Consider the following 12,288-nt stretch of genomic DNA (forward strand, 5'->3'; position numbering starts at 1 on the left):
TCGCTTGATCGGCACCCCATCCACCACCTTAAACATTCACTCCCTCCACCACCGGCGCACCGTGGCTGCAGTGTGCACCATCTACAAGATGCACTGCAGCAACTCGCCAAGGCTTCTTCGGCATCACCTCCCAAACCCGCCACCTCTTCCACCTAGAAGGACAAGGGCAGCAGGCGCACGGGAACACCACCACCTCCAAGTTCCCCTCCAAGTCACACACCATCCTGACTTGGAAATATATCGGCCGTTCCTTCATCACCGGTGGGTCAAAATCCTGGAACTCCCTCCCTAACAGCACTGTGGGAGCACCTTCACCACACGGAATGCAGCGGTTCAAGAAGGTGGCTCACCACCACCTTCTCAAGGGGCAATTAGGGATGGGCAATAAATGCCAGCCTTGCCAGCGACACCCACATCCCAGGAACAAATAAAATATCTTGGGTCGCCGACTCTGGTTGGGTTTCTTCCTGGAGGCTTCATCGCGTGAGCTCTCGTCTCCGACTGCCCCGTCCCCACCCTCCCACCATTGGCCGCCCGATACGTCGTTCTCGTGAGGCATTCTACGGCAAGTTTGACGGGCCGTTAATGCGCCAATGCAGCAGCCTCCTGAAAGTCACGGGGCGGTTTGTATGCAGGATTGCGTTTTCGCGAGGCGGGAGCCACGGAGAGATTTGAAAACAAGGATGAGTGTTGTAAAATCGAAGCTCCAGTGTCATGACAGGACCTTAAATCACGTCATTAACAGGATCCTTACGACATGAATTACCAGCCCTAAATGGCCGCGGCGAGATTCATTCACCTGAATGGCATAAACCGAGCAATTTCTTAAAATGCAAAGTTCAATGGGAAGGCTCAAGGCGAGATTTTTTTTTTAATTATTCATTCACGGGATGTGGGCATCACTGGCGAGGCTGGCATTTATTGCCCACCCTTAATTGCCCCTGAGAAGGTGGTGGTGAGCCACCTTCTCGAACCGCTGCACTCCGTGTGGTGAAGGTTAGGGAGTGTTGTGGAATATTTTAAACCAACACGCGACACAAGGTTTCAGATCGATAGTCAAGTTGTCTTTATTACACCGGTGGGGAGACAGTCTGCTCTGTCTGTAGCCAGACTTTTCCAAATTGGTACAGCAAACACTACATTTTTATACATTAAAATACACATGGCAGCCTCATGCACAATTCATTCCTGCAACCTGATTGGATCTTGGCCCACATGTACCTTCACGGATTGGTTACAAATCAGAATGTAAACATGTGTAAGCTGCCTCCTCAATCAATCACTCAAACTGCTGAATGCTAATTAAAAGATACCTTGGAATGGGACCTCGGTAATAAAGCTGTTAAAGGCAGTTGAAATGCTGGACAGCCTGTCTCCACTTAATTGCTTTTTTTTTTAAGTCTTCAAAAGGTCAGCTTTCTTGCCCGCCTCTTTACGGATGTGGCCTTTCATGTTAGCCCGTCTTTCTCACACCATTCAGTGAAACTGACAGCGATGTCATTTTAACACTTTCCCCACTGTAGGGAGGGAGTTCCAGGACCCGGCGACGATGAAGGAATGGCCGATATATTTCCAAGTCAGGATGGTGCGTGCGTGACTCGGAGGGGAACTTGGGGATTTGTTCTGTTTTGGCGAGGATAATGGCGGAGCGGCGCTAATCGTCCAGCAATGTGGGGAGAAGTGGAACGCACGCCGTATCTCCTCCTCGACAACAATTGCCGGGGTTTTTATTCAAGCGAGCTGATTAATGGCCGTGAAGTCGTCCTTATTTTTCCCGCAATTTCTGGGCCAAGAAAGTAAAGACCTATTCAGGAGAAAATAAGTGTTTAGCGCAAAGCAGAACCGCACGAAGATTCTTTTAAACTCACCGGCAGACGTTAAGTTGAAACTAAACTGCTCGGAGGACCCGTATTCGAGCCTCCATTTTTGAGCAATACCTTCCGCTGAAACTCTCGGGATGTAAATGGTGTAACAGCCGCTGCTGTTAAAACGTGCAGTGTAATTCTCTTTGCACTTTAAAATATTGCAAATCTCGTCTTTTATTCCATGTTTCAGGATTGGTTTCTGATTCTCAGTCACACATTCCTTCAATGTTATAGTAGCCGGTTTTCCAATACAATCTGAAAGAGATGGAAGAAACAGCTTTAGGCAATGTTCCACTTGTTTTAAGAACATAAGAACTAGGATCAGGAGTCGGCCATTCGGCCCCTTGAGTCTGCTCCACCATTCAATCAGATCAAGGCTGATCTTCGACCTCAACTCCCCTTTCCCGCCCGATCCCCATATCCCTCGATTCCCCCAGAGTCCAAAAATCTATCGATCTCAGTCTTGAATATACTCAACGACTGAGCCTCCACAGCCCTCTGGGGCAGAGAATTCCAAAGATTCACCGCCCTCTGAGTGAAGAAATTCCTCCTCATTTCAGCCCTAAATGGCCGAGCCCTTATCCCGAGACTGTGCCCCCTGGTTCGAGACTCCCCAGCCAGGGGAAACAACCTCTCAGCATCTGCCCTGTCAATCCCCCTCAGAATCTTATGTTTCAATGAGATCACCTCATTCTTCTAAACTCCAGAAAGTATAGGTCCAATCTACTCAATCTCTCTTCATAGGACAACCCGCTCATCTCAGGAATCAATCTAACCTTTGTTTGTTGCACCGCCTCTTAAGGCAAGTATATCCTTCCTTAGGTAATGAGACCCACACTGTGCACAGTACCCCAGGTGTGGGCTCATCAAAGCCCTGTGTGCATTTTTCGCTCCAACCCCACCCCCTGCAATTTGCTCCTCATTTTCTCTCCTGAAGCCATTGACCATCGAGTACTTTGGACACATTGTTGATGCAAGAGCCTGATATAGCAAGCATCATTGGCTATTCATCCACGTGAGGCATCACACCCAACGCAATCCTGTCCTCACATACATTGTGGGTGAGAACAGAGCTTGGGGCCATCAATATAAGATAGTCACTAATTATTCCAATAGGGAATTCAGGAGAAACTTCTAATCCCTCTCTCTCACACTCCTGTATCTGGGGAGGTCCCTCTAACCCCTCTCTCTCACACTCCTGTATCTGGGGAGGTCCCTCTAATCCCTCTCTTACATGCCTGTATCTGGGGAGGTCTCTCTAGCCCCTCTCTCTCACACTCCTGTATCTGGGGAGGTCCCTCTAACCCCTCTCTCTCACACTCCTGTATCTGGGGAGGTCTCTCTAGCCCCTCTCTCTCACACTCCTGTATCTGGGGAGGTCCCTCTAACCCCTCTCTCTCACACTCCTGTATCTGGGGAGGTCCCTCTAACCACCGCACACACTCCTGTATCTCCCTCTAACCAGGGTGTAGGAAAGATTGAACAGCCTGGGGCTCTTTTCTCAATAAAGGAGAAGGCTGAGGGGTGACCTGATGGAGGTCTTTAAGATTATGAAGGGTTCGATAGGGTAAACGTAGAGAAGATGTTTCCACTTGTGGGGGAGACCAGAACTAGGGGCCATCAATATAAGATCGTCACTAATAAATCCAATGGGGAATTCAGGAGAAACTTCTTTACCCAGAGTGGTGAGAATGTGGAACTCGCTACCACAGGGAGTGGTTGAGGCGAAGAGCAGAGATGCATTTAAGGGGAAGCTGGATAAACACACGAGGGAGAAAGGAATAGAAGGATATGGTGATGGGGTGAGATGAAGAGGAGTGGGAGGAGGCTGGTGTTGATGGGGTGAGATGAAGAGGGGTGGGAGGAGGCTGGTGTGGATGGGGTGAGATGAAGAGGGGTGGGAGGAGGCTGGTGTTCATGGGGTGAGATGAAGAGGGGTGGGAGGAGGCTGGTGTTGACGGGGTGAGATGGACAGGGGTTGGAGGAGGCTGGTGTTGATGGGGTGAGATGAAGAGGGGTGGGAGGAGGCTGGTGTTGATGGGGTGAGATGAAGAGGGGTGGGAGGAGGCTGGTGTTGATGGGGTGAGATGGACAGGGGTGGGAGGAGGCTGGTGTTGATGGGGTGAGATGAAGAGGGGTGGGAGGAGGCTGGTGTTGATGGGGTGAGATGAAGAGGGGTGGGAGGAGGCTGGTGTTGATGGGGTGAGATGAAGAGGGGTGGGAGGAGGCTGGTGTTGACGGGGTGAGATGAAAAGGGGTGGGAGGAGGCTGGTTTTGATGGGGTGAGATGAAGAGGGGTGGGAGGAGGCTGGTGTTGACGGGGTGAGATGAAGAGGGGTGGGAGGAGGCTGGTGTTGATGGGGTGAGATGAAGAGGGGTGGGAGGAGGCTGATGTGGGGCATAAACACCGGCACGGACCAGATGGGCCGAATGGCCTGTTTCTGTGCTATGTTAAGCTACTATTGCAACACCTGATACACTTGAACGATGTGCCTGTAATGATTCAGACTGTCAGTTAAGAACAAGTGCCCAATTGCTCCTGAGCCTTGTGATGATGTCCATTGTGGGGATGTGTTAGTAAAGTTGAGGATGTTTTGCTGGGCCTGTTCTTTCTCTTCGATGCCTCTGGCAATGAGCAGTGAATCACTTCACTCATTCTTGGATCTGCTGGAGTTGGTTTGGTTTGGCCAGCCGCGATTGTACTTTGGACTGGGTAATGCGTCACAATACAGAGGCCAGGTAATTTTAGACCTGTGATAACAGTAGACATGGATGGTAGATCACTAACCCAGTCCTGCTGGAAAGGGATTAAAGATTAGTTGGAAACCCTGTGATAAATATTCAGTCTATAATTAACATTGCCGGCATTATTACATACCTGCCTCTGGGTCCATGTGGCAAATGTGGATGTGTATGAATATGAATATGCTCAGCACAGCAAGTACCTGTAATTAGTACCAAACAATTAATATATCCAGCTTACAATTGTCGCTGTAAACTGCGCTTTGTTCTGTGCCTGTTTCTTTTAGTGCGCAGTCCCTTTAATCACTTGGTTCCAATCTGTGGTGGTGGAATGACTGATGAAGTTACAGTTGTGGCTCAGTGGGTTTAGCACCCTCCCTCTCTCGTCTCCGAGTCAGAAGGTCATGGGTTCAACAACCACTCCAGAGACTTGAGCCCCATAGTCCAGGCCGACACTCCCCAGTGCCATTACTGAGGGAGCGCCGCACTGTCTGAGGGGCGGTACTGAGGGAGCGCCGCACTGTCGGAGGGGCGGTACTAAGGGAGTGCCGCACTGTCGGAGTGGCGGTACTGAGGGAGCGCCGCACTGTCGGAGGGGCAGTACTGAGGGAGCGCTGCACTGTCGGAGGGGCAGTGCTGAGGGAGCGCCGCACTGTCGGAGGGGCGGTACTGAGGGAGCACCGCACTGTCGGAGGGGTGGTACTGAGGGAGTGCCGCACTGTCGGAGGGGCAGTACTGAGGGAGCACCGCACTGTCGGAGGGGTAGTACTGAGGGAGCGCCGCACTGTCGGAGGGGCAGTACTGAGGGAGCGCCGCACTGTCGGAGGGGCAGTACTGAGGGAGCGCCGCACTGTCGGAGGGGCAGTACTGAGGGAGCGCCGCACTGTCGGAGGGGCAGTACTGAGCATGTGCCACACTGTCGGAGGGGCAGTACTGAGGGAGCGCCGCACTGTCGGAGGGGTAGTACTGAGGGAGCGCCGTACTGCCGGAGGGGCAGTAAATTTGTTGATGTCGGTGGGGCTAAAGGAGTGTTTGTGCACTGATTGCCTGTTCTACACCCGGGCCCAATATTCAGTCCCATTGAGTTAAATGACCATTTCCTCACTATCAGTTCATATTGATTGCAGCAAAAACTTAACAACATCTTGCATTTATACAACGCTTTTAATGAAGTAATACCTCGCAAGGAACTTCACAGGAGTGATTATCAGACAGCGAACCACATAAGGAGATATTAGGACAGGTGACCAAAAGCTGGGTCAAAGAGGTCGGTTTTAAGGAGGATCTTAAAGGAGGAGAAAGAGGCGGAGAGGTTTAGGGAGGGAATTCCAGAGCTCAGGGCCCAGGCAGCTGAAGGCACGGCCGCCAATGATGGAGCGTTGGAAATTGGGGGATGTTCAAAAGTCCTGAATCGGTGGAACGCTGAGATCTAGGGAGATTATAGGGTTGGAGGAGATTAGAGATAGGGAGGGGGCGAGGAGGCCATGGAGGGATTTGAAAACAAGGAAGAGAATTTTAAAATCGAGGCGTTGCTTAACTGGGAGCCAATGTAGGTCAGCGAGCACAGGGGTGATGGGCGAACGGGACTTGGTGCGAGTTAGGACATGGGCAGCCGAGTTTTGGGTCACCTCAAGTTTACGGAGGGTAGAACTAGGGAGGCCAGCCAGGAGTGGGTTGGAATAGTCAAGCAGGGAGGTGATAACGGCATGGATGGGGGTTTCAGCAGCAGATAAGTTGAGGTATGGGCAGAGACGGCCGATATTACGAAGCTGGGAGGAGGCGGTGAACGGATATGCGATAGGAAGCTCAATTCGTGATCAAGTATGGCACCAAGGGTGCCAACAGACTTGGTCAGCCTTAGACAGTTCCCAGAGAGAGAGAGAGATCGAATCAGTGGAAAGGGAACGGAGTTTGTGGCATATTTACAGGTTAGAAAGAGAGAATTAGCACAGGCGCTGGGCGTAATATCACACCAGAACACCATTGACAAAACCAACGTAACAGGATTGGAGACCAGAGATGAAAGATGCAAAAAGGGAATTAAATCACGGGAAATGAAGCTAAAACAAATGGCAGAGAGAAAAATCAAAAGGTCTAGAGGTGGTGCTGAAAGACATGACACCCCAAAGCCTGCCCTCCCAGTATACCCCACCCCCCGGTGCCGTTTACACTCAGTGAATAGGTTGCACTGGATTGCTAACCTACCTTGGAAATAAAGGGCCCCCTCATGCTCGCCGAATATCACAGCTGGAGAGAGACACAGAAGTTCCTGGATTGGGAATCTCCCTCTCCGTGAAACGGATCGAAGACACAGCGGGAGGGACACTCCCGGTAAGAGCCCTATCGGACTTGATAAAGAGTTTCGCTTTTAAACATTAACTCGGAGATGCGGTTTCAACATAAAACAAGGCAGGGAGCTGCTGGCTCTTTGGTTGAACAGATGATCTCCTCCAGGCACTTGGGAAACATGTCCCAAAGGGAGCCGGGGCGCTGGATTGGCAGGTGTAGGCTGTGGACCATCGAGGGACTGAAGACTAACTGGAAGTGAGCCCGCCTGCTCCGAGAATCCTCACCTGTACACTGGGGCCCCGCCAGGTGTAATCTCCTGAATTGCTCAATCCAAGAGCTGGGCCAGTTTCCAGCCCTGGGGAGGAGTTCATAGAACCACACAGCACAGAAAGAGGCCATTCCCGCCCCGCTCTTTCCCTACAGCCCCACATAATCGTTCCTTTACAAGTATTTCTCCAATTCCCCTTTTGAAAGTTACTATTGAATCTGCTTCCACCGCCCTTTCAGGCAGCGCGTTCCAGATCACAACAACTCGCTGCGTAAAAACAATTCTCCTCATCTCCCCTCTGGTTCTTTTACCGATTATCTTCAATCTGTGTCCTCTGGTTACCGACCCTCCTGCCACTGGAAACAGTTTCTCCTTATTTACTCCATCAAAACCCCTCATGATTTTAAACGCCTCAATTAAATCTCCTCTTAACCTTCTCTGCTCTAAGGAGAACAACCCCAGCTTCTCCAGTCTCTCCACATCACTGAAGTCCCTCATCCCTGGGACCATTCTGGTCAATCTCCCCTTAACCTTCTCTGCTCTAAGGAGAACAATCCCAGCTTCTCCAGTCTCTCCACATCACTGAAGTCCCTCATCCCTGGGACCATTCTGGTCAATCTCCCCTTAACCTTCTCTGCTCTAAGGAGAACAACCCCAGCTTCTCCAGTCTCTCCACATCACTGAAGCCCCTCCTCCCTGGGACCATTCTGGTCAATCTCCTCCGCACGCTCTCTGAGGCCTTGACATCCTTCCTAAAGTGTGTGGAGCCCAGAATTGGACACAATCCTCCTGCTGGGGCCCGACCAGTGCTTTATAAAGGGTTTAGCAATAACCTCCTCGCTTTTATACTCTATTCCTCTATTAATAAAGCCCAGGACTCCATGTGCTTTTCTGAACAGCCTTCTCAACCTGCCCCGCCACCTTCAAAGATTTGTGCGCATACACGCCCAGGACTCTCTGTTCCTGCTCCCCTTTGAAAACTCTACCATCTAGTTTATATTGCCTTTCCTCATTCTTCCTACCAAAATGTATCACTTCAGTCTTCTTTGTGTTAAATTTCATCTGACTGGGAGTTCAGACCCGTGACTAGTTGCCCTGGCTCAGTGTCTCGTGGTGCTTTGCTTTGGAACAGCATGGAGTACATAGAGTTACATTGAACCTACACCGCAGAAACAGGCCATTCGGCCCAACTGGTCTGTGCCGGTGTTCATGCTCCACACCAGCCTCCTCCCACCCCTCTTCATCTCACCCCATCAACACCAGCCCCCTCCCACCCCTCTTCATCTCAGCCCGTGAACACCAGCCTCCTCTCACCCCTCTTCATCCCACCCCATCAACACCAGCCTCCTCCCACCCCTCTTCATCTCACCCCATCAACACCAGCCCCCTCCCACCCCTCTTCATCTCACCCCATCAACACCAGCCCCCTCCCACCCCTCTTCATCTCACCCCATCAACACCAGCCTCCTCCCACCCCTCTTCATCTCACCCCATCAACACCAGCCTCCTACCACCCCTCTTCATCTCACCCCATCAACACCAGCCCCCTCCCACCCCTCTTCATCTCACCCCATCAACACCAGCCTCCTCCCACCCCTCTTCATCTCACCCCATCCACACCAGCCTCCTCCCACCCCTCCTCATCTCACCCCATCAACACCAGCCTCCTCCCACCCCTCTTCATCTCACCCCATCAACACCAGCCTCCTCCCACCCCTCTTCATCTCACCCCATCCACACCAGCCTCCTCCCACCCCTTTTCATCTCACCCCATCAACACCAGACTCCTCCCACCCGTCTTCATCTCACCCCATCAACACCAGCCTCCTCCCACCCCTCTTCATCTCACCCCATCAACACCAGCCTCCTCCCACCCCTCTTCATCTCACCCCATCAACACCAGCCTCCTCCCACCCCTCTTCATCTGACCCCATCAACACCAGCCTCCTCCCACCCCTCTTCATCTCACCCCATCAACACCAGCCTCCTCCCACCCCTTTTCATCTCACCCCATCAACACCAGACTCCTCCCACCCCTCTTCATCTCACCCCATCAACACCAGCCTCCTCCCACCCCTCTTCATCTCACCCCATCAACACCAGCCTCCTCCCACCCCTCTTCATCTCACCCCATCCACACCAGCCTCCTCCCACCCCTTTTCATCTCACCCCATCAACACCAGACTCCTCCCACCGCTCTTCATCTCACCCCATCAACACCAGCCTCCTCCCACCCCTCTTCATCTCACCCCATCAACACCAGCCTCCTCCCACCCCTCTTCATCTCACCCCATCAACACCAGCCCCCTCCCACCCCTCTTCATCTCACCCCATCAACACCAGCCTCCTCCCACCCCTCTTCATCTCACCCCATCAACACCAGCCTCCTCCCACCCCTCTTCATCTCACCCCATCAACACCAGCCCCCTCCCACCCCTCTTCATCTCACCCCATCAACACCAGCCTCCTTCCACCCCTCTTCATCTCACCCCATCAACACCAGCCTCCTCCCACCCCTCTTCATCTCACCACGTCAACACCAGCCTCCTCCCACCCCATCACCATATCCTTCTATTCCTTTCTCCCTCATGTGTTTATCCAGCTTCCCCTGAAATGCATCTCTGCTCTTCGCCTCAACCACTCCCTGTGGTAGCGAGTTCCCCACTCTCACCACTCTCTGGGGAAAGAAGTTTCTCCTGAATTCCCGACTGGATTTATCAGTGACTCTCTTATATTGATGGCCCCTAGTTCTGATCTCCCCCACAAGTGGAAACATCTTCTCTACGTTTACCCTATCGAACCCCTTCATAACCTTAAAGACCTCGATCATGTCACCCCTCATCCTTCTCTTTTCTAGAGAAAAGAGCCCCAGCCTGTTCAGCCTTTCCTGATAATCATAACCTCTCAGTTCTGGTATCACCTTGCAGATTTTTTTTGCACCTTCTCCAGTGCCTCGATATGCTTTCTGTAATATGGAGCAGAATTCCAGTATGATATTAAAAAGTGGTCAAAGGTTCCACAGACCTCCTGGGCATGTTCTAAACTTTAAACAGACCTGCTTTAGATATTTTGACAGTGTAGTGGTTTCTGCCTGCAAAACATTTTAAAATTGACCTGCTCTCTCTCTCCTCGCCACGACAATTCAATTGGGAGTGTTTGCTAGTGCTGTGGGGGAGGGTTTAAACTAAAATGGCAGGGGGTTGGGAACCTGAGCAGGGAGACAGAGGAAAGGGAAACAAGGATAAAAGCAAAAGATAGGAAGGAGAAAAACAAAAGTGGCAGTCAGAGAAATCAACGGTTTAAATCAAACATGGCCACAGTAAATAATAATTCTAAAAGGCCTAAGAGCATTAAAAAAACAAGCCTGAAGGCTTTGTGTCTTAATGCGAGGGGCATTTGTAATAAGGTGGATGAATTGGCTGTGCAAATAGAAGTAAACAAATACGATTTGGTTGGGATTACGGAAACATGGCTCAAGGAAGGCCAGGACTGGGAACTCAACATCCAGGGGTATTCGATATTCAGGAAAGATAAGCAAAAAGGAAAGGGAGGTGGGGTAGCATTACTGGTTAAAGAAGGGATTAACACAATTGTAATGAAGGATATTAGCTCTGATGAGGTGGAATCTGTATGGGTAGAATTGAGAAATACTAAGGGGAAAAAAACGTTAGTGGGAGTGGTTTATAGACCTCTAAACAGTAAGGCAGAGGTTGGGGATGGCATTAAAAGAGAAATTAAAGAAGCGTGCAATAAAGGCACAGCAGTCATCATGGGTGACTTTAATCTACATATAGATTGGGCCAACCAAATGAGTAACAATACTGTGGAGGAGGAATTCCTGGAGTGTTTACGGGATGGTTTCCTGGACCAATATGTCTAGGAACCAACCAGCGATCAGGCCATCTTAGACTGGGTATTATGTAACGAGAAAGGATTAATTAGCAATCTTGTTGTAAGAGGCCCCTTGGGTCGGAGCGATCATAATATGATCGAATTCTTCATTAAGATGGAGAATGAAGCAGTTGACTCGGAGACTAGGGTCCTCAATTTAAATAAAGGAAACTATGATGGTCTGAGGAGTGAGTTGGGTAGGATTGATTGGGGAATGGCACTCAAAGGGTTGACAGTGGATAGGCAATGGCAAACATTCAAAGACCGAATGGATGAGCTACAGAATTTGTTCATCCCAGTTTGGCATAAAAATAAAACAAAAAAGGTGACCCAACCATGGCTAACAAGGGAAATTAGGGATAGCATAAGGTCCAAGGAGAGGGCATATAAATTGGCCAGAAAAAGCAATAATCCTGAGGATTGGGAGCAGTTTAGGATTCAACAAAGGAGGACAAAGGGATTAATTAAGAAAGGGAAAATAGAATATGAGAGTAAGCTTGCAGAGAACATAAAAACTGACTGTAAAAGCTTTTATAGATATGTGAAGAGAAAAAGATTGGTGAAGTCAAGCATAGGTCCCTTGCAGTCAGAATCGGGGGAATTTATAATGGGGAACAAAGAAATGGCAGACCAACTAAATACATATTTTGGTTCTGTCTTCACAAAGGAGGACACAAATAACCTCCCAGAGATGCCGGGGAACATAGGGTCTGATGAAAGGGTGGAACTGAAAGAAATCAGTATTTGTAGGGAAATGGTGTTAGGAAAATTGATGAGACTGAAGGCCGATAATTCCCCAGGGCCTGATAATCTACATCCCAGGGTACTTAAGGAAATGGCCCTAGAAATAATAGATGCATTGCTGGTCATCTTCCAGAACTCGATAGAGTCTGGAACGGTACCCATGGATTGGCGGGTAGCTAATGTTACCCCACTATTCAAAAAAGGTGGTAGAGAAAAGGTGGGGAATTATAGACCGGTAAGCTTGACATCGGTAGTGGGGAAAATGCTAGAGTCAATTATAAAAGATGTAATAGCAGAGCACTTGGAAAGCAGTGACTGGATCGGACAAAGTCAACATGGATTTACAAAAGGTAAATCATGCTTGACTAATCTTCTGGAATTTTTTGAGGATGTAACTGGTAAAATAGATAAGGGAGAACCAGTGGATGTGGTGTATTTGGACTTTCAGAAGGCTTTCGATAAGGTCTCGCATAAGAGATTAGCGTGCAA

General features: G+C 50.1%; 1 protein-coding gene across 1 annotated transcript in view; it reads right to left on the reverse strand.

The window, feature by feature from the left end:
• The window catches only part of LOC147110079 (uncharacterized), a 39,282-nt gene extending 32,082 nt beyond the window's left edge, over positions 1 to 7,200 (reverse strand). The window contains exons 1-3 of the mRNA XM_086004030.1: positions 6,813 to 7,200; positions 4,744 to 4,810; positions 1,869 to 2,120 (exon numbers count right to left, since the gene is read on the reverse strand). Of these exons, the coding sequence (XP_085860156.1) occupies positions 1,869 to 2,120; positions 4,744 to 4,810; positions 6,813 to 6,836 (343 nt within the window). The 5' untranslated portion in view covers positions 6,837 to 7,200. The remainder of the gene's footprint in view (positions 1 to 1,868; positions 2,121 to 4,743; positions 4,811 to 6,812) is intronic.
• Positions 7,201 to 12,288: the final 5,088 nt, after the last annotated feature.

Source organism: Somniosus microcephalus, chromosome 12, assembly GCF_052327205.1.
Source record: "Somniosus microcephalus isolate GS21.2 chromosome 12, FLI_Smic_1.0, whole genome shotgun sequence".
Classification (NCBI taxonomy): Eukaryota; Metazoa; Chordata; class Chondrichthyes; order Squaliformes; family Somniosidae; genus Somniosus; species Somniosus microcephalus.